Here is a 21,224-nt window from a genome sequence, read left to right on the forward strand (position 1 = left end):
TTATAAATAACAGTTGCTAAGTACTTCCTAAAAATGGAATAAGTAAGTAGTGGTTAGAAACTACGGTCTTCTTTGCTTCACTTACCTACTTTTAAATGAAATGCACATTTAGCAGAGTTGTAAAGGTATAAACTACAAATCAAAAAGTAACAATATTTTGTAGGCTTAAAAAAAACACATTTAGATGTAGGAGCACAAACTGCATGAAATCTTTGAATAATGTTCTCAGCTTTCAGAGTAAGTTGTTGAAGAACTAGTTCAGAATCTGGGCTGCCTTCCTGAAACCAGATGACACATTTCTTGCCCCTCCTGTGCCAAGCGCCTCCTTTACGGCCCACTTTCCTGTGCAGCTTGGCATTGCGATTTGAACCTGTGTTAGCAAAGTCCTCTTCCTTCTCATTTTCGCCTGGAGGTGTGTTCATTTCTCTAGGCATTGTGCAACAGGACCAATCCTTGCTGGAGACAAAGAACACCAAATTTTCAAGAAGCCACTCACCCCTCACCACAGGTCCTTGCTAGCACTTCCAGTCTGTACCGAGTGCTGGGATAAAATTAAGGAGACCTATAAAACCATCAATAGAGGCAGCGTATTTTTCATTATGAAAACTTGCGCTAAAGTAATAATGTGGTCATTTTACAATAATGTGAGGGATCGCAAAGTCATCTAACATTTTTGTTCTCATTTCGGGATCAAACTATAATTGCATAACTTGAAATCACAAAGAACAGGTTTTAAAATACAAAAGGAGCAAATCAGCTTTCTTTCATCAAAGGTAATTTTTAAGGAAGGAAATAATGTAAAAAATCTCAGTCGACTTCTTTTTTTGGCCATACTTGGAAGTGGGATTGACCTTAAAACTTTGCGGTCTCAAGGAACGCTCAATTAATCGATGTGAAGAAAAAATTAAAATCGCTTCATTTCTGTTGCAGTCTAATCACAGACCACCCCCTTTTCCCCAGCCTTAGGGGAGGGAGCGTTCAATAAAAGTCTGTGTAAACTGATGCCCGGCCCGTAGTACTTCGAAGGAGCGCTGCTCGAACAAGTTAAAACGGAGCAGAGAGTAACCTCAAAGAGCAGCCCTCGAAACAAAAAAACTGCTCAAACAAGACCAACGCACGGGATCGCAATGGCTCTGCTGGAGCGGATCCTGAAAGCCCGTCCGAGCCCGGCGGCCGCGCGGGGCGGGCTCCTGGGCGGCTGGGACGCTGGGCAGCCCCGGCTGGCCGGCTCCGGGCTCCCGGCGAGGGCGCGCGCCGAGGACAAAGGAGCGGGGCGGCCAGGGCCGTCGCAGGCCGGGGGCCGGGCAGAGGGGCCCCGGAGCCTCGCCGCCATGCCGGGGCCCCGGACGCTCGCCAACCTGGTGGAGTTCTTCGGGAAGGACGGCTTCAGCCGCATCCACGAGATCCAGGTAGCGGCGCGCGGGGGCTCTCTCCGGCGGGAGGGCGCCGGGGACGGAGCGCCGGGAGAGACGCCGGCGAGGGAAGCCCGGGGAGCTCGGGAAAGACCCCGGGAGAGGGTGCGGCGGAGGGGCGCCGGGGAAGGGCCCGGGGGAGGACGCCGGCGGCGCGCCGGCACCTAGGGAGGGGCGCTGGGGAGGGCCGTCCCGCCGGAGACGCCGGGAGGGGGCCCTGGGCGGCGCGCCGCGGACGGGGCTCCGAGCCGCCCGAGGAGCGGCGCCCGAGGGCAGGGCGCGGGCCGGCGGCGCCCCAGGACCGCCTCTCACCGGCGGGCCGGCAGCCCTGTGGTCTTCTCGCGGCCGAGCGCTTGTTGCATATGCTTTTAGCCCTCTTTGCTGGTGTTTTATAATCGAAAAACAAAATCCCCCAAATAGCGGGGGTTCGGAGGCTCCGGGTTATGTAACCTCTAAGTGATGAGAAGACAGACGAGGGTTCCTGAATCTCGGCGTCAAGCCAGGGCTGGGCAGGGCCTTAGGAAGAACCCAACCGGTCCAACAACCCTGTCGGAGAGTAGGGGAGCCCGCTCATTCTACGGTGGCTCACGCTGACCCAGAGTTTCGCCCTTCCCGTGCCCACCTCAAACCTTTAATTGCAAGGTGACCCCCACCTGGAAGGCCGGCAGATCCGGTCTCTCTCACTCGCCGGGCAGCTGCTGCCCCCTCTGGCCCGTCGTCTTCTCAGGGTTGCCGCCACCCCAGCACCGGCTGTCACTTCTGGGACCTGGGCCTTTTGACCTCTTCCGAGAACACCCTCCACCCCCACTACTCCCTTCCTTTTGTTCAAAGCTTACCGTTCAACCTTCAGAAACTTCTCAGAGGAAGTCTTTGTAACCGTCCACCCGGGTTTTGGTCATTCATCCATTCCCTCAACCGTTAACCCACCGGATGGTGCAGAGGCCAGGGCTACCATTGGAGGAGCAGAAATTTCACTGATAGAAAAAGACTGTGGAGCAAGAGGAGCAATTTTAATTTGACTAAAATTCCAGTCGGCCCCCATCTTGCCATCTGCCACATGACCCCTACACAATTTCTTCCCAGACATGTTTCTAGGGGTCAAAAATGATTTCCTCTCTTTTCCATGTGGAATCTGAACATAAGATATCAGGATGATAGTTTTCAAATATGGTAAAAACATTATTTATTATTTGTTGGCATGTTTAATACAGGTTGCTCTAGACTGGATAAGGTTCTAGTATAACCCTTTCGTGGTGCTCTCCAGATCACCCCTACTGCCCTTCTCAGGAGGAAGAGAATTATTCTGTTATCTCAACTCCAGTTCCCTTTCACTCGACTTGTAATCACAGAATGCCAGCTATAGGATCCAGGTCTTTCACTTTACATGTGGCAAACACCCAGAGTCTTGGGTGAGTGACTTGGCCACAGTCACACAGCTAGTTAGCGGCAGAGCAGACAGTGATCAGGGCTTTGTAAGCGGTAGTGATAACCAATACATAAGAAGTGATCAGGGTGCCTGGTGTGACAGAGTGGGAGGGTCCTGAGTTACGTACCAGCGATCTGCAAACACCTGTGGAGTCTTGGCCAATCAGTTATTCTCTCTGGACTGCGGTTCCCTCTTCTGTGCAGACGTCTAACATTCGGCGTCCATCTCACCGGTCATTGTGAGGCCATGAGATCAGGGCTGTGGAAGGGCTTTGTAAGCTGTAGTAATAACCAATACATAAGAAGAATGGACACTTCTAGAACTCTTTTCATGGTTGCCCAGGCACAGTTCTAAGTCCTCTCTGGGAGGTAATTTCTATTATTTCTCCATTTTGCAGATGAGGAAACTGAGGCACAGTGGAACCTAACTTCCCAAGGTCACGCATCTGTGACTTGAGATGCCAATTCCAGAGTTTGTGCTCCAGCTGGCTAAACAAACTGAGTCTGACTGACTGTATCATTCCGTGGCCCACCACTGAAAGGGCCATAAGCTCGTGTCCGTCATCTAGTTCTTTCTGCCCCTTGGTCTCCCTTGTCTGACCGTGCCCATTCAGTAGCTGGATTTCCCTGAGGAACGGCCCCTCTCCCGGTCCCTCCTATAACAGCCATCCTATCAGAGACCTGGAGAAACGCCCTTCTGGGGCCACCTGTTGGTTAGGGGAGTGGTCCTTTGGCACCTGACACACCCCAGCTGAGTCTGAGTGTCTTCATCTCCAGGCAGCGGGGCTTCAGCCAGGCCCGTAGAGAAGCAAACAGCTTCCACCCGAGAGCAGACGAGGGGAGAGATGGCCTGCTGTTTCCGTGGCTGAGAGTTGGGGTGATAAGAAACGCTGGCAGATGCCAAAGAGCAATGCAGTCATTTCCGCCGTGCTCAGCCCTGCCTTTGTCATGCTGAGCCATGCTGGAGGGCACTTGCCTTTCATCCTTTCTCCTTCCTTCCTTAGTTATTTAACCGGACAGATTAACTCGTTTACATTTATTGTGATTTCCTTTTTTGGTAACAACTTCGTTGAGATATAATTCACATATCATACAGTTCTCTCACTTGAAGTATACAGCCATCACCACAAACAAATATAGAACATTTGCATAACCTTAAAAAGAAACCCTAGAGAATACAAGATAGCATCCTTTAGCTATTACTCACCAACCCTCCATTCCCCTCAGCCTTAAGTGACTCCTGATGATTTACTTTCTATCTTTATAGATTAGCCTATTCTGGACATTTTATATGAATGGAATCATATAATATGTGGTCTTTCATGTTTAGCTTCTTTCACTGAGCATCAAGTTTTCAAGGTTCCCCCATGTTGTAACATGTATCAGTACCTCATTCCTGTTTATGGATAAATAATATTCCAGTGTATGGACAGACCACATTTTGCTTATTCATTCATATGCTGATAGACATTTGGATTATTTCCATCTTTTGACTGTTACAAGTAATGCTGCTAGGAATATTCAGTGTAAGTATTTTTTTGCAGACACACGTTTTCATTCCTTTGGGGTCTATTTCTTGGAGTGAAATTGCTGTGTCAGATAGAAACTCTGTATAGACTGTTCTAAAGTAGCTGCATTATTTTACCTTCCATCAGCAGTACAAGAAGGTTTTGATTTCTCCACATTCTTGCTAGTACTTACTACTGCCTGTCCTTTGATTATAAGCATACTAGTGCATGCAAAGTGATACTGTGGTTTTGATTTACGTGTCCCTAGTGACTAATGATGTTGAGCTTCTTCCATGCGAGTATTAGACATTTTGAGACCTTCTTTAGAGAAGTGTCCATTCAAATAATTGCCCAGTTTTTTAATTGATTTGGTTTCTTCTCTGTTGGGTTGTAATAGTTTCTTATATATTCTAGACATAAATCTCTTATCCATATGTACTTTGCAAATATTTTCCCCATTCTAGGCATTGTCTTTCATTTTCTTGGTAGTGAAACACATTCACAAATTGTGATGATGTCCAAACATCTGTTTTTTCTTTTGTTGCTCATGCTTTTGGTATCATATCTTAAGACACTACTGCCATATCTTAGGTCATGAATATTTATCCCTGTGTTTTCCTCTAAGAGTCTTGTGGGTTTGGCACTGATGTTTTGGTCCTTGGTCCATTTTGAGGTAGTTTTGAATGTGATATGAGACTAGCGCATGCCTTATTTTTTGTTTGTCTCTGTCCAATTTTCCCAGCATCGTTTGTTAAAGAGTCTATTCTTCCCCATTTAATTGTCTTCACACCCTTGTTGATGATCAGTTGTCCACAGATGTATGGGTTTATCTCTGAGCTATCAATCATTCCAATGGTTTAGATGTCCATCCTTAGGCCAATGTCACACTGTCTTCATTACTTTCATAGTAGCCTTTGAAACAGGGAAATGTTAGGCCTTCAACTTTGCTTTTTTTTTTTAAAAGATTGTGTTTGCTGTTCTGAGTGGCTGGAATTCTGATAGGCATTATGCTGACTTTATGAATTGGTTTGGGAGGTATTACCATCTTAATCATATTGTTTTTCTTTCCTTTAACATGGATTATCTTTGCATTTATGTATGTTTTCTTTAATTTCTTTCAATGATTTTTGTAATTTTCAGAGTGTAAGTTTTGCAATTCTTTTATTAACTATGTTACCAAATGTTTTATTCTTTATGATGTTATTGCAAATGCAATTGTTTTCTTAATTTTATTTTTGGGTTGTTCATTGCCAGTATATGGAAATACAATTTTATTTTTGTATATTGATCTTATATTCTGTAAGCTTACTGAACATATTTGTTAGTTCTGATTTTTTCTTTTTTTAGCAGGTATCTTAGAATTTTCTATCTGTGAGATCATGGCATCAGTGAATAGTGATAGCTTTATTTTTCCCTTTCTAATCTGGGTGCATTTTCTTCCATTTTCTTGCTGTAGGTATTTTCACAAGTTCATTACACATTGCTCACAGGGAGCTTTCTTCTAGGGGGCAGGCTGGGTGGGCTGCTGAGGGCCTAAGGGAAAGGAGCCGGCAGAGCACGTTTGACTCAGAGGACAGTTAGTTCATCTACACCCCCATTCCTCTCTTGTTGCTTCACACACTTAAGTTATTTTTAAATACACATCTTTAAAGAATTAAGAAAACTTCTGTGAATATGATTAATGATGTGAAAATATGTTTATCTCAAGAATATTTAAAGTGGCCTTCTTTTTTTTTAAATTAACTTTTACTGGAGTATAGTTGAGTTACAATGCTGTGTTAGTTTCAAGTGTGTAGCACAGTGACTTAGTTAGACATACGTTGTTATCCAGTCTTTTTCAGATTCTCTTCCCGTACAGGTCGTTACAGAGTACTGAGTAGGGATCCCTGTGCTATACCACAGGTCTTTATTAGTCACCTGCTTTATATTTAATAGCGTGTGTACATCAACCCCGATCTCCCAGGTTTTCCCTCCCCACTCCTTTCCCCCTTGATAACCACAAGTAAAGCGGCCGCTCTGATCGGTTCTCTATGGTGCAGAGCTTCCCTCAGCCCCAGTGTGCGGCCCCCCGACACCTAGGAGGGTCTGTATTGAGGGTGTGCCATGTCTGTGTGTTTTTTACTGTTTTGATTTCTCCTTGGTATTGCAGCAGAAGCACACACGGGAATATGGAAAAATCTTCAAGTCTCACTTTGGTCCTCAGTTTGTAGTATCTGTTGCAGACCGAGAGCTGGTGGCTCAGGTGCTCCGCGCGGAGGGGGCTTCGCCCCAGAGAGCCAACATGGGGTCCTGGCAGGAGTACCGAGACCTGCGGGGCAGATCCACTGGCCTTATCTCTGCGTGAGTATGTGGAGCCAGGCTGAGCCTCGGCAGGAGCAGGGAGCTTGGGAGACGCCCACCCTGAATTACCGGGCTCCTAAAACCAGCTATTAATAAAGCGCAGAACTCCCATGGGAACAGTCTCAAAAGAGCCTCTTGTGTGGTCTCCTGAAATCTCCTGAAATCCTCTGGGAAGAGACTTGATGGCAGGGACAGGTGGGAGGTCCCACTGACCGAGTGAAGGCGAGAAACTGTTTCTCAAGCAACACTTCGTGGCTTTAGGTATCCACATGATGACCACCAAGGTGGCTGAAGCTCACAGAGCCCATCTGTGGACCGGGGTAAGGGTGGTGAGCTACTGTAGGAGACCTCCAGGAGGGTCTCGGAACGTCAGCATTTATTGCCTTGTGATATTCCTGTCTCATAACCGCTATGGTTATTATTTTGTTTTTATATAACTTTGTGTCTTCTGAGAGTGAATTGGCACAGCCTCAAGCAGGGAGGAGAGCCCAGTGCATCCGCCGACCCCCTGGCCCGGTTCCCATCAGTCCAGAGATTCTTGCCTGCTTGCCCTTATATGTGTGTCCTTATACATGAGCTGGGGAGTGACACCGTCACTCCCCTCTCTTTGCGGTGTCTATCCGATTATCATTCCATTTGGACTGGCAGATCTTGTTGACTATTGCTAGGACATTTTTGCAGAGATAGTCTGAATTCTTTCCCAGAATATTGATATAAGTAAGATTATTTGGAATTCACTTTATTCTAGGGAGGGTGAACAGTGGCTCAAGATGAGAAGTGTGTTGAGACAAAGAATTCTGAAACCGAAAGATGTGGCCATTTTTGCAGGAGAAATCAACCAAGTTATTGCTGATTTAATTGAAAGAATCTACTTCCTCAAGAGCCAGGCGGAAGATGGAGATACAGTGACCAACATCAATGACCTTTTCTTCAAATACTCAATGGAAGGTGAAGTGAAGTGAATTCAGGTGGTGGGAAAGATGAAAGAATGGACGTTTGCCAAAATATGTTTGTTATCATTGAGCATTTCCTGCATCCCAAACAATGTGCTAAGCCCCATATGTATGTATGTGTAATCCTCACAGTGCTAAGGGAACCAGATTGACCACCACTGTGTTACAAACGGGGAAATGGAAAAACTACTGTCCATTTTTAATGGCAGAAACTTTGTTTCAAATTCAGGCCTCTCTAACTCAAGAACCATGCTCCTAATTACTACACATTTTGTTTTAGCACAATTTAAAAAGCAACAGAGGGACTTCCCTGGGTGCCCAGTGGGTAAGACTCTGCGCCTCTTAATGCAGGGAGCCCCTGTTTGACCCCCAGGCAGGGTATTAGATCCCGCATGCTGCAACCAAGATCCGGTACTGTCAAACTTAAAAGACGCAGCAGAAATTGAGAGGGTGTGTACTACAGTCATTCTAGCTTTTAAAACCCTTGTTAGATGGGTAGTACATTCCCATGGTTCAAAAACCAAACCCAAAAGGTGCTCCTGGAAAGGTTTCCTTCTCTCCTGACCCAGCTAGGTCACCAGTTTCTTCAAGGGATATTTTACATACGTACAAAGAAATACATGTGAGTCTTTTTTTTACTTAAAAAAAAAAAAGGTAGCATACCAAACATGTTTTCTGAACCTGAGTTGTTTGGGAATTCTATCAGGTTTCCCACTTTTACTATTTATTCTCAGGCTGAGGATTGCACCCATGTCCCTTGCAGTGAGAGTATAGAGTTTTACCCACTGGACCGCCAAGGAAGTGCAGGTTTCCCGTTAAAAAATGAGTTGAGCTTGCTTCAGATTTAATCTTCAAGTTAACTTTTTAAAGTTCTGGCATTAATGTTCTCTAAAAATAGTCACAAAATCACCAGAGAAGAAATCCCTGGTTCTTGGCAGCCCTTTCCTCTGCCCTCTTAGCTCTCGGGTCTGGGGCTCCCCAATGTGTGGCCAGGAAGAGCCACCTTTTAACTCCCCAAACTTGAGCAATTGGCTGAAAGGTGGGGAATTTTGCTTCGTGGGTCTTGAACAGACTGTTGAACTGAGGGCATGGTGAGGCCGAGCGCACAACGTCCTGAGGATCAGAACCTGATAGAGGAAAGCCTCGGGGGTAGCCATTGGACGACTTTGGGAGCTATTTTTATGGCCAGGTAGCTCATGTGGATTCTGTGGATAATCTGGAAGGAGAAAAGCTGTAACCTCTCCCCTGTGCAGGAGTGGCCACCATTCTTTATGAGAGTCGCCTGGGCTGCCTGGGGAACAGCATCCCGCAGTTGACTGCGGACTACATCGAGGCCCTGGCGCTCATGTTCTGCACGTTCAAGACCTCCATGTATGCCGGCGCCATCCCTAGGTGGCTCCGCCTGCTCATCCCCAAACCCTGGCAGGAATTCTGCAGGTCCTGGGATGGACTCTTCAAATTCAGTAAGAGAAGAGTGGGGGCACCTGCTGTGGAGCTGGGTGGGCCTGACCTCCCCGCTGCTTGTGTGTCTCACACGCACACAGACAGTGGGATCACTGCAGGCGATGCCCTGGTGAAGTTATGTGCTGTTTGGACTCAAGAACTTTCAGCCTGGTTTTCTGAAGGAGCAAAAAGCACGTGGGTTGTCACCACAAGTAATGTGATTGATTTCTCATTTTTAAACTCTTCTAATTTTAACCGACATGCTTGGGATAGGTGCAAGTAAGTGTTGTCTATGGGAGATGATGCCTTTAGTCCAACATTCTGTCATTGCTTAAATCACTGAAACATTCTCAATGGTGGCTCTTTTGGACAGAGACAAATTCATTTGTTGCTTACTGGGTGAAAACAAGCTGGGAGAAACCATTTTGCTCCACCCCAAGTTGAGATGAACAAAGTAAGATTAGTTTTCTGATAGGGTTAAACATTTTCGTATAAAAGAATTTTCAAAGTGCAAGATTTCCAAGATGTCTAGAACAATGTTTTTAGAATAATATTAACATTGCAAGAAGTGTCTTGGAGGTCAGCATTCATTTGATTTCTCTCTTTTTTTTGGCCAAACTATGCTGCTTGTGGGGATCTTAGTTCCCTGACCAGGGATCAAACTTCATCTCCTCCAGTGAAAGCTTGGAGTCATAACGGTTGGGCTACTAGGAAATTCCCTCATTTGCGTATGTAAGTTATGACATATATAGTACGCTAGCATCTTTCTGCAGTAATTTGGCCCTTTCCCGCATTCATTCTCCCTTCTGGAAACACAGTGGGGAAAAAAGGATCTATATTCTTGTTACGCCACAGCTTTTTTGGCTATTACAGTAGAAAAAGGAACATTTGCAAATACTTTATAGATTACTTTACAAAAAGAAGAGATATTTATCTTTCTTTCTTTGGAGTATATGTAAGTACCTAGTTGGGTTTATTCAACAATTCATGAACCAGTAGCATCCCACCTTGCAAATAGAAGGCAGTTCCCAACCGTTATTCATTTATACAGACAAGCATATGGATGAAGTTCCAAGGTTGGCAGTAAACCAATGGGGGCTGTCTAGCCTCTGAACCTGTCAAAAATTGAGAGAAGTTATTGGAGGGATGAAGAGGGAATTGAGACTGAAGAGGAGATTCTTTTTTTAAAAAAACTTTTTATTTTGTACTGGAGTATAGCTGATTAGCAGCATTGTGTTAGATTCAGGTGGACAGCAAAGGCACTGAGCCACACACATAACATGAATCCATTCTCCCCAAACCCTGCTCCCTTCCAGGCTGCCGCATGGCCTCGAGCAGCGTTCCACGTGCTATACAAGAAGGCTTGTTGGTTGTCCACGTTAAATATAGCGCTGTGTACATGTCCATCCCCGGCTCCCTAACTGTCCTATCCTCCCGTCTTGCCCTAGTCGCCCTCCCCCACTGTAAGTTCTGTGAGTCTGTTTTGTAAATAATTTCATTTGTATCACCTGAAGAGGTGATACTTAACCAAACTTCTTTCAAAAGAAACACTGTTTTCAAACAGGCCAAATTCATGTTGACAACAAGCTGAGCGACATACGGTGCCAGATGGAAAGAGGGGAGAGAGTGAGAGGAGGGCTGCTCACCTACCTCTTCCTCAGCCAGGAACTGACCCTGGAGGAAATCTACGCCAACATGACTGAGATGCTGCTGGCCGGTGTAGACACGGTGAGCTCTCACGCTTCCTTCTTTCTCAACAGACGCAAAATGGTTAGAGTCTAGGACCTTTCTAAGAAATCGGACAGATGGCAGATACTTTAAAAGGACTGTGCCTGTTTGTATCAGCTGAACATCTGCTTCGCTGCTGCACGTCTGCAGAAGAAAATGCCACTTTTTTCATTCAAAAAATATATGTAAAATGTAAAACTAAGGTGCACAGTGAATTCTGTAAAGAACATAACCCAGTTCCACAGTCATGCACACAAAGTAACAATTTTTTAAAGAATTTTATGACTTTTTTATTGGCGTATAGTTGCTTTCCAATGTTGTGTTAGTTTCTGCTATACAGCAAAGTGAATCGGCCGCATGTTTATGTATATCCCCTCTTCCTTGCGTTGCCTTCCCATTTAGGTCACCAGAGAGCATTAACGAGAGTTCCTGTGCTGCATAATACGCTTTAAAGTTTAAAATCCTGATTTGCAAACGTTTCTCCATTGTTTCATAATATCAGAAACGCAAAGGGCACCGATGTGAAAAGCCCTCTTATTTATCACCTAAAATATTCTGGGTTATGGAAAACTCCCCAGTTCATTTGATAAGGCCAGCATAACTTCAAAACCTGCTAAAGGAAGCGTAAAGAAAGAAATTTTAATAAGCAGTTTGCTTTAATACGTGAATGTATCCATTTAAAATAAAATCTGAGTGAATAGATTCAATTAGTGTAGCAGATGGATAATGTACTATGACCACGGAGAGCTCAATATCAGAATGAAACAAAGCACTGACCACTGATTGGGAGGGAATTCTGTACCCTATTGCTAAGTGAGAAATGAAGGTGCAGAAAAGCGAGTATCCTGCGTTCACGTCAGGAAAACCAGCTTTGCCCTCGCCCCCGTCCACACACAGGTGCATCTCTGAGCGGTTGCTGGGCATGGGGGAAGTGTGGAACCTGCACACTGGATGGTTACCACGGGTTCCCTGAGTGGGGCGGGGGTGCTACAGGGATGTTGAGAAAGAAAGTGGTGACATAGGAAAAAGGAGGGCCAGGCTTTCAGTAATGTGGAGGGAAAGTCAGTTGCATGAAATAATGAAGATTAAGCAGTGAATGTGGTGATTGACTGTGCATGTCTGTAAGTACCCTTCTGTTCTCACAGAATCTTCTGAAGTAGGTGTTACTGTCTTCGATTAACGGGTGGAAAGATGAAACAGCAAAGCTTATCTCAAGGTTTTTCCTTCACACGAGTGCTTCCTGGACTTAAGGAAAGCATGCATCTCCCTTTCAGAGGGAGAAAAAAACCTATGGTTGACATTTTTAGTGACATGATGTCACTTAAGTAAAAGCAGAAAAACTTCACCTAAATTCATTACTCTTATGGATCATCTTCAACAATAAAACAAAATGTATATATACGAAATGCAAACTAATCAATGCAGTCAGTTCCAGCAATGAAACTTCTAATTAACTGTGTGAATGTGACCATGTGGCTTTGAGCGGGGAACGAATGTCGGAATGCACAGCCCAGCCCTAAGCTGATTCAGATGTGTGGTACTCTTGCCCCCTCGTGGTAACTAAGAGTATCACCACGTGATGGAGGTGGGGGTGCAGAAAGGACCCATTCCTACCTGAAGGAAACCTCAGGAGACAAAAGCTTGCAACGTTATGCTCATTTTTTCAAAAAACGTTATTTTAAAAAGCCAACTTTGTTGTAGCATAATTTGTGCACAACAAACTGCATCCATTTAAGTGGTACAATTCAATACAGATTGTTGACAGATACAGTATAAATACAAATGTTATTATTTTTTAAACCAACACCACAGTCAAGATCCTGGACATTTTTATTATCTCTGCAAGTTCTTCACCCTCATTTCAGTCCATCCCTCCCATACCCCCACCCCTGGCAACAGCAGACACTGTACATCAGTTTGCATTTTTCTAGAAATTTATATAAATGGAATCATATGGTATGTATTTTGTGTCTGGCTTCCTTCACACAGTGAAATGATTTTTGAGATTCATGCATGTTGTTGCTTATAAAGATATTTATTCTTTTTTTATTATTATTGAATAGTTGGCATCACTGATTCAGTGGCTCTGAGTTTGAGCAAGCTCCAGGAGACAGTGAGGGACAGGGACACCTAGCATGCTGCAGTCCGTGGGCTTGCAAAGAGTCAGATACGACTGAGTGACTGAACAACAATTATTGACTAGTATTCCATTGTATGGAGAAGGCAATGGCACCCCACTCCAGTACTCTTGCCTGGAAAATCCCATGGACAGAGGAGCCTGGTGGGCTGTAGTCCGTGGGGTTGCTAAGAGTCGGACACGACTGACCGACTTCACTTTCACTTTTCACTCTTCACTTTCATGAACTGGAGAAGGAAATGGAAACCCGCTCCAGTGTTCTTGCCTGGAGAATCCCAGGGACGGCAGAGCCTGGTGGGCTGCCGCCTATGGGGTCGCACAGAATCGTACATGACTGAAGCGACTTAGCAGCAGCAGCATTCCATTGTACAGCTGTACCACATTTGGTTTCTCCATGAAACTGTGATTTTAATAGACATTTTCTGTTCTCTTGGTAGGAAGCATCTAATTTATTTCCTTACCATTTACAAGAGGAACTTGCATATTATATTACGTATTACAGTAGAGCTTGTCCTATAAACACTTACGGACTATATCCTCTAAAAATCCGTAATATCTATCGGAGGGAAATAATGTCAATGACTTACTTAAGTTAGTCTTTTTAGTTGAAAGGAAGGGCTCTTTACTGTGGAATGTCCTTGTTTACAAGCAAGTGAAATATAGTCACGTAGATAATAGTATTGATTTTAGTGAAAATCTTGGAACCTAGGATATAGAATAGAGTTATTCTCAATAACCAGAAATTCCGTCTTCAATCTAAGAAGTGGTAGAAGCAGTGATACTGCTTTGTGTAAATGCTGTCCAATCCTCATATGGTAGTTTGCTTGGTAAGCACACGGGAACAATGAATGGACCATTAACAGACCGGTGGTTGCCCCCTTTCCACCCCCACTCCCTGACTCCCACATCTCCTCTAGATTAGGGCAACCAGAGCAGGCCTGGCCCAGCCACGAGCCTGCGCATGCTGTTCTCAGCTTGATGGGCAGCCTCAGGCCCTTCCTAGCAAAACGCAAGTGACCCTTGTAAAGAAGGTTGCAGAAAGTTCTAGGCACAATCTCCAGGCTTGACCAGCACTCCTGTGGGCTCACAGACTCCAGGGAAGAGGAGGAGAGTTGCTCTTCAATGATTTTTTTTTAAAATTATTTTTAATTTTTGGCCACGTCATGTGGCTTGCAGGATCTTAGTTCCCTGACCAGGGATTGAACCCAGGCCCTCGGCAGGAAAAGCACTGAGCCCTAACTGGGGCGCCGGGGAATTCCGGCTCTTCAGTGATTTTTTAAAAGTTCTGAAGTAGTGTTTCCTGTAGCTCGTTATTGAAAAAAGCACTTGGATCCCATAGCTGATACTACTTTCCCAAGATATCTGGAGGAGTTAGGGGAATCGTCTTCTGTTTGGGTAAGACACACAACGCCCTGACAGAGTTTCACCTGCATTTATTCTCTTGTGACCTCACGCCCAGTGTTTCCTGCTGCGGAAATCCTTGGCTTCATTCAAGACACGTGCCCATGTCTGCCGGTTTCTTTCTTAGACATCGTTCACCTTGTCCTGGGCAGTATATCTCCTCGCAAGGCACCCAGAAGTGCAGCAGGCCCTGTACCGGGAGATCGTGAGGAATCTGGGGGAAAGGCACGTTCCCACGGCCGCAGACGTCCCCAAAGTCCCACTGGTCCGAGCTCTGCTTAAGGAAACCTTGAGGTAAAAGGCTCAACAAAATTTATGTCAAAAACTGTGTCCATTAAGTCTGATTCTTCATCATAATGATTGCGCCTTTGACTTAAAAACTGGGTCCTAAACCAGTGCTCCAGTGACCCTTGGTGGCTGAAATGTTTAGGAAGGAGGGACTCAGGACCATTTTATTTCCTCTCTGCTCTCTTCAGAGCGGGAGAAAGGTGTTCTGTTTTAGAGTTGGAAAAATTCATTTCTTCATTAAGATCTTTATTACTCTTTTTTTGTGGCCACACCACATAGCATGTGAGGTGGAGTTCCCCCGCCAGGAACTGAACGTGTGCCCTGCGTTGGGTGTGTGAAACGTTAATCACTGGACTACAGGGAAGTGCCCATGAAGATCTTTAGAGCCACACTCAAACTGTGCACTCACTCTGGACATTCGCTTCACCAGCCGTTTCCCACTGTGCTCCTTGAAGGATAAAGCAGAACCGGAGTGATCGTCAGGAGAATGTACTGGGGTGTTTGGCCAGTTACCACATGTGTTTCCAAGATCCTGTGGTCTTGTGTGAACCTCTGAGTTGGGCTGGAGACGCCAAGTAGTGAGGCTCATCTGCTCCCCGACAGGGCTCTACCGACATGGGGAAGGCCAGAGCATGCGGGATATAAGTGACGCTGGGCAGCCTTGGGTGGGAGGAGGTGGGATTAGGTGACTGGTGAAGGTTCTTCCTCCCGTGAGGGTCAGGATCCTGACTTCCTCTATGGAGGGAATGCCGTCACAAGGAACAAAGGTTATTCACAAAGTACTCACAGAAATAATTCTCTTAAACCTGACTTGTTAATGACATTTCAAGTTGTATTGCATCCTCAATCTTCAGCATGCTATTTAATCTAAAAAAAAAAAAGCCAGTTGTGTGTTAGCTGGTATTTGTCAGTTAAAATTATATTCAGAGTTTTCATAGGTCACCTCTCAGAGAGTCTGAAAATTGAAGTATATTTCTCAGAATTTATTTCCTGGAACCCTGAGTCCTAAGAACTATTCCTTGATAAAGAGTTCCCATGCATGCATGTATTTCAGAAATTCGGAATTATTCCTCTTGGGAGCATAACAGCACATTAGAAGCTTTGCTTTGTGTTTTATAATCTTTTTTGACTGTGAGACCTTTTAAAAAAATTTTATTTTTAACTGGTGGATAATTGCTTTACAATGTTGTGTGAGGCTGTTTTGGGTCCTTCTGAGGATAAGGCCCTTGCAAGATTTTCCCATTTATTTTTTGGAAAATGAAAATGGCATTATATCCCAACTTTTAAATGTTTGGTAAACTGTTCTGAAAGTCTCCACTCCTTTCTGGCCCCCGTTGGCTCTTTGCAGGCTGTTTCCAGTGCTGCCGGGGAACGGCCGGGTCACCCAAGAGGACCTGATTGTTGGCGGGTATCTGATTCCCAGAGGCGTGAGTCTGCTGGACACAGTGGGGCTGGCTGAGCTGGAGAGGCTGGATTGGAAATTTGCTTCCATGTTTAGGATGTCCTTGTTCCTATGTGAATATCTGTAGATTTCCTTTTCTTCTGCATGTGTTTTTAGGATGAAGATAGGGCTTTAGGAGCAAAGAGAGGTGTGGACTGTGTGATATTGCTCTGGCAAAAACAAAGTCAGATATTTCTGTAGCTCATATGACCATTCCCCCCTCCCTCCCCTGGAGGCTCCGTGAAAGCAGTAGGTCCCTCAAGGGGAGTTTCTGAAGGACTTGAATTGCCTTATCTGTGGCGGCATTGAGGTTCATTCAGGGTGGGGTGTGCTTTGAGGGGGGACCTACCATCCTGGTTCTGCGTGGCCTCTTGGGCCCTTACATGGCTTGTCCCAGCCCAGAGCACCTCTGGAGGGTCCGTCCAGCCGGGGCTATGGCCTCTGCTCTGCTTTCCCTGGATCCCATTCTTTGTTCCTTTTCTTATGGTTTGCACAGACCCAGCTGGCCCTCTGCCACTATGCCACATCCTATGAGGACGCGAACTTCCCTCGGGCCAAGGAGTTCCGGCCTGAGCGCTGGCTGCGGCAAGGAAACCTGCGCAGGGTTGACAACTTCGGGTCCATCCCCTTTGGCTATGGGGCTCGAAGCTGCATCGGGCGGAGGATTGCGGAGCTAGAGATCCACCTGCTCGTGATCCAGGTAAGACTTGGGGGCTCAGTGGCCCGTGGGCTTGGTCTGGGTGACTGGGCTCAGCTGGATCAAGACTTAGGCGGGAAAAAAGGAAAAAGAATTTTGAAAACTTTACAAGCTTCCTGTTAAATCTTGTTTATGTGTTAAAATGCCTCCTCCTTCCCTGCAGGATCCATCTCTAGTCACATGGCCGCCGGCCTTGTCCTTGCTTCTTTCCTCCTCGGAGTCACGTGGGCAGAACTGGGATGGGTGTGTGTGGGCGGGGATTGGAAGTTCCCACGGCAGCTCTGCAGATGGGTGCGCAGGAGGTGTTCAGGAGTGGCCCTCAAACACTGTGGGTCATCCTGTCACCAGGAGCTCCTGGCCATGGAGAGAGTCACTTAGTGGGTCTGGGGAGGGTTCCAGGTGATTCTGAGGGCAGTGTCCGTGGGCTGCGCTCGGTCTAAGAAAATGCACATGCTGGGTGTGGGGGCAGCTCCCCCCCGTGGATGCTGTTCAAGTCCCGGCCTCCCAGGCTCCTCCCTTCCGAGCTTGTCTCTCTTGTCACTGTCACTGGGGAGGATGTCACACTTGCCCCCCGAGGCCCCTTTACCACCTCATTTTATGTGAATCAGCCTTTTACACAGGGAGGTGGTTCTCCAGCTTGTTTGGGTTTCAAAACCTCAGGCAGGCTTGGTTTTGGTGAGAGAAGACCTTACATGTGAATCTCTAAATGTGCAAGTGTTTACTTTTGTGCTTGTACAGAATCTGAGTTCAGGCTGCGGCAGGAAGTAAACAATGTCTGAAGGAAATTTTATAAAAGGAAACCTGTAGTAGAGAAAACTCTACCCATTAGCCTTTCCCGCAGATTTGGGAAGCCTGCCACGGAAAACGTTGGCCCAAGTTTCTGAAGCTACTGCTGTTAACCCCAGGCTTTGGAAGCGTGAGGGGATGACCTGGGGACCCATCTCCCCCTTTCACTGATAAGAAAGCTCAGTCTCAGGGAGTTGGAGCCACTGGCCATCGTTGTGGCATGGCAGGTGTGGGGCACTGGGCAGGCGCCCTGCCTCCTGCCTGCACGTCCCCCCGTGTCACTGAGGTGCTTCCTGCAGGCTGTCGGAGCCCGGGGCAGAGCACACAGGGATTGGGACCTTTGCAGATGATGGCATCAGAGCGCATAAGGGATGGGGAAGCCTGGCCAGCCTGGCGGGGATTCTGGGTGGTTGGCATGGGGAGGCAGGCTTGGGGGAGGTGAGGGGCCACTGCCAGGGGAGGCTGGTGTGGAAGGGGTGGCTGGGCCGTCATGCGGTCATCCCGTCTCTATGAGCACGCAAGTGGCTGCAGCTCAGCAGGGCCGAGTTGTGTCTCTTCCCGCCACGAGCCCCGCAGACACTAGCCAGGCTCAGTCGTGGACAAAGTGGAGACAGGTCCATGCAGAGGGGATGGCGGCCTCAGGCACACGGACTCCAGTCCCCCTTCTGCCAGTTTGTGGTTCCGACAGCATGGGCAGGCTGCTCCACAACTCTCTGAGCCTGTTCCTCATCCACAAAGTGGGCCAGATACCTGCCTCTTGGGTGTGTGAGGGATGAAAGTGGTCTGTGCACAGAGTCTGGGTGGCAGCCTTGGGGTTTGCACACCTGCTCTCGGTGTCTGCTCCCAGGAACTGGGAAGGCCCTGGCTCCCTCAGTGATGTTGTGGGCACATCTCTGACGGGCAGAGTTCATTGCTTGCTGAGAGCTGTCCAGACAGCTGGCAGGGAGCTCACTGCTTCCTGGCTCTGATGGCTTGGACAGTTACAAGGATGCCAAGGCGGCTGAGGGCCCGGATGGGTGGACTGGGGAGAGGGTCAGAAACGGCGTGTTTGGTGGTGGGGACGGGGGTTTTATTTGCTTCTGTTAACATACTTGTGTACCTGATGAAGTTCTTGCTTCAAGAGTTAGTTCTCATTTCTACTGCAAGTGTAGAGAGGGCGAATCATTATTTGTTATTGCCAAGAGAAACGATGAAACAGGAAAGGCACAGATAAAAAGCACTAAGGATGAGAGAAAGGGCATACCTGCAGATGCAGTGGAGGACTACTTTTAAATCAAGAAAAGACTGCAAACAGCTACTTTTCTTTTTTTACAGACATGCCCTGTCACCAAACCAAATATGTTCAGGAATGCAAGGATGGCCCACCTCAGGATAGAATTTATCACAATGGGAGAAATTAAAGGACAAAATTTTATGACCATCTCCCAAAATAACTGATAAAATTCGATACCCATTCATGAAGAAAATCTCTTAGCACAACAACAATGGAAGGGCTTTCCTTCAGCAAATAAATAGTGTCTATCCCAACGGAACAGAGACTGTGCCTGTGGCCTGTGGGAAGGGATGGATTGGTTTTAATGCTGCAATAATAACATGTTTTCTTGAAATCAGGAACAAGACATTCATATCGCAGAGAGAATGTTTGGAAGGTACACCACTGCTCCTTGGGAGCCGGAGTCTTGAAGTGGAATGGGGGCCTTGTTTTTTGCTTTTTTGCCTCCTGCATAGTTTTACTTTTTCAGTGAGCATGTACGGCCATTCAGAAGGGCAGAACATCCATGCGGGATGTTGGCCTTAGAGTGAGAAGTGCGTGTGAGTCCTCCCACTGCCACAGGGGGATGCGCCAGCCGTTCTGTGAGGTCAGAACAGAGAGCCAGAGACTCGGGGTTGAGGTGGCGGCATCTCGATGCCAGAGCGTTCTAGATCTGCCCGAACACAGGTCATTGCGCTTGGCTCTCTAACGATGATGAGGGGGTAGTTCGGTCTGTGTCTTCATTGCGCCCCCGCTCCCTGCCTGACCTTACCCAGCTCACCTGAAGGACCCATCAGTGCATACTGTTGCTTTGCCTGGGAGACGAGGCTGGAGAGTCGGGGTGGAGCGGGTTGGGCCGTCCGCATCCCACGTGATGATGTAAGTTCTCCAGCCCCTGTGCTCTGTTAGGTGGTTGGAGTGGGGAGGGAAGAGTGGCTATCTGCCCCCTGCACTGTCCCTACGGGCTGTGAGCCAGTCCCTGCCTCCCCTCTAGGGACCAGTGCAGTTCTGACAGAGGTCCGTAGAGGAGGTTGCCTTTTTTTTCCTCTAACCCTAGAGGTGATTTTGAAAATCAGACCATGGCCAGTTGATGGGGAGATTAGTGCTTGAGGCTGATGGATACTTAGGTGCTCTTTAAAGCTGGTCATTTAGATACTTTGCAGTTTCACCCTGAGAGATAGGACTACTTCTGCTTTGGAACCATAGAAGTGAGAAATAGAATCAAAGGTGCAGATGAAGAATATTTAAATTAAGGACAGTAATGGATGAAGTCTGGATGCTCTGCCTCCTCCTGACAGCTGTGTGTGTCCCACCACTGAGGTGGCTGCAGATTCTAAACCTTGCAATTTCACTTTGTTCTTTTCTCCTTTCTCCTTTGATTCCTTCTTTTTCTAGACCTACAGTGGAACCAATAGAGTTGGAATTTTGAGCTGGCTAATAAAATATAAGTTATTTGACATTTTGTTACCAAGCGAAGTTCATGTGCTCAACACACAGTGAGGCCAAACCAATCAAAACATCAGACTTTGGAGCAGTAAATGGTTTATTACAGAGTCAAGTAGGAAGAATGGGTGACTTGTGCTCAAAACCCTTGATCTAGGCAATGGTTTGGGGGAGAAACTTTTCTAGGCAGAATTTGGGGTGATGCCACAGGGTGCATGACTTTCTTCTATTGGTTGATGGTAAGTTGACAGGGTGGTGCTCCAGAATCTTGTGTTCAGCGTGAGTTTACCCTCTTCCACCTGGTGGGGTCCTTGGTTCTGCAGGAGAGCTCTAATATACTGGTATGTGTGTCCCTTGAGGAGGAATCAGGACTCTGACTGCCATCCCCTTGTTTCTGCATCCCCTCCCTTCGCTAATTAGTAACTGGGTGATTCCCTCTTTGGAACTCAGGGAAGGTCAAGGAGGCCTAATGAAGCCTATTTCCAGCAAGAAGTGGGGGACATGAAGGCTTTTGTGCCCAGGAACCCCACAAAGTCCTACTCAGTTTCAATTCTGCCTGCATATCTTTGTTCCATGGACCTCACAGTAGCTCACTGGATGAGCCAGACTCCTGAACAGGACATGACGCTGTTTCTCACATGTCTTGTTCCCTTGGTTTCCTGCAGCTGGAGCTATGATGAGAGTGCAGGTACTGCAGATTTTCTGCTATCCCAGTTTTAAAACCCTTCTCTCTTTCTCGTTTTAGCTGCTTCAACATTTTGAGATCAAAACGTCTCCTTGGACTAAAACTGTTCACGCAAAAACCCATGGGCTGCTGATGCCAGGGGAGCCCATCCACGTGCGTTTTGTTAACAGAAAATGAGCCTGGTGTTTTTCACCCCGCCACCAGACCGACACACCGCAGGTGTCTGTGCGCCATGGATGACGGCAGGGGAAGGAAGAATCCCTTCTCGGGCCATCTTGGTAGTAG

The 21,224-nt window shown here is 46.7% G+C and overlaps 1 protein-coding gene across 1 annotated transcript; it reads left to right on the forward strand.

Annotated features, from left to right (window-relative positions):
- The first annotated feature begins 1,127 nt into the window (after positions 1–1,127).
- LOC128043653 (cytochrome P450 27C1) lies at positions 1,128–21,116 on the forward strand. The gene is made up of 9 exons (XM_052636027.1): positions 1,128–1,409; positions 6,495–6,685; positions 7,434–7,633; positions 8,892–9,101; positions 10,646–10,809; positions 14,475–14,641; positions 15,984–16,062; positions 16,573–16,776; positions 21,000–21,116. The coding sequence occupies exons 1-9, from the start codon at positions 1,128–1,130 to the stop codon at positions 21,114–21,116; spliced, it is 1,614 nt and encodes a 537-aa protein (XP_052491987.1).
- Positions 21,117–21,224: the final 108 nt, after the last annotated feature.

Source organism: Budorcas taxicolor, chromosome 2, assembly GCF_023091745.1.
Source record: "Budorcas taxicolor isolate Tak-1 chromosome 2, Takin1.1, whole genome shotgun sequence".
Classification (NCBI taxonomy): Eukaryota; Metazoa; Chordata; class Mammalia; order Artiodactyla; family Bovidae; genus Budorcas; species Budorcas taxicolor.

Bases quoted from the DNA above. Each gene is read 5' to 3' on its own strand.
- LOC128043653 (XM_052636027.1), top strand. From the start codon at position 1,128: ATGGCTCTGCTGGAGCGGATCCTGAAAGCCCGTCCGAGCCCGGCGGCC. The intron at 1,410-6,494 runs GTAGCGGCGCGC...TTGGTATTGCAG, and splicing joins GCCGCATCCACGAGATCCAG to CAGAAGCACACACGGGAATA. The intron at 10,810-14,474 runs GTGAGCTCTCAC...TTTCTTTCTTAG, and splicing joins TGCTGGCCGGTGTAGACACG to ACATCGTTCACCTTGTCCTG.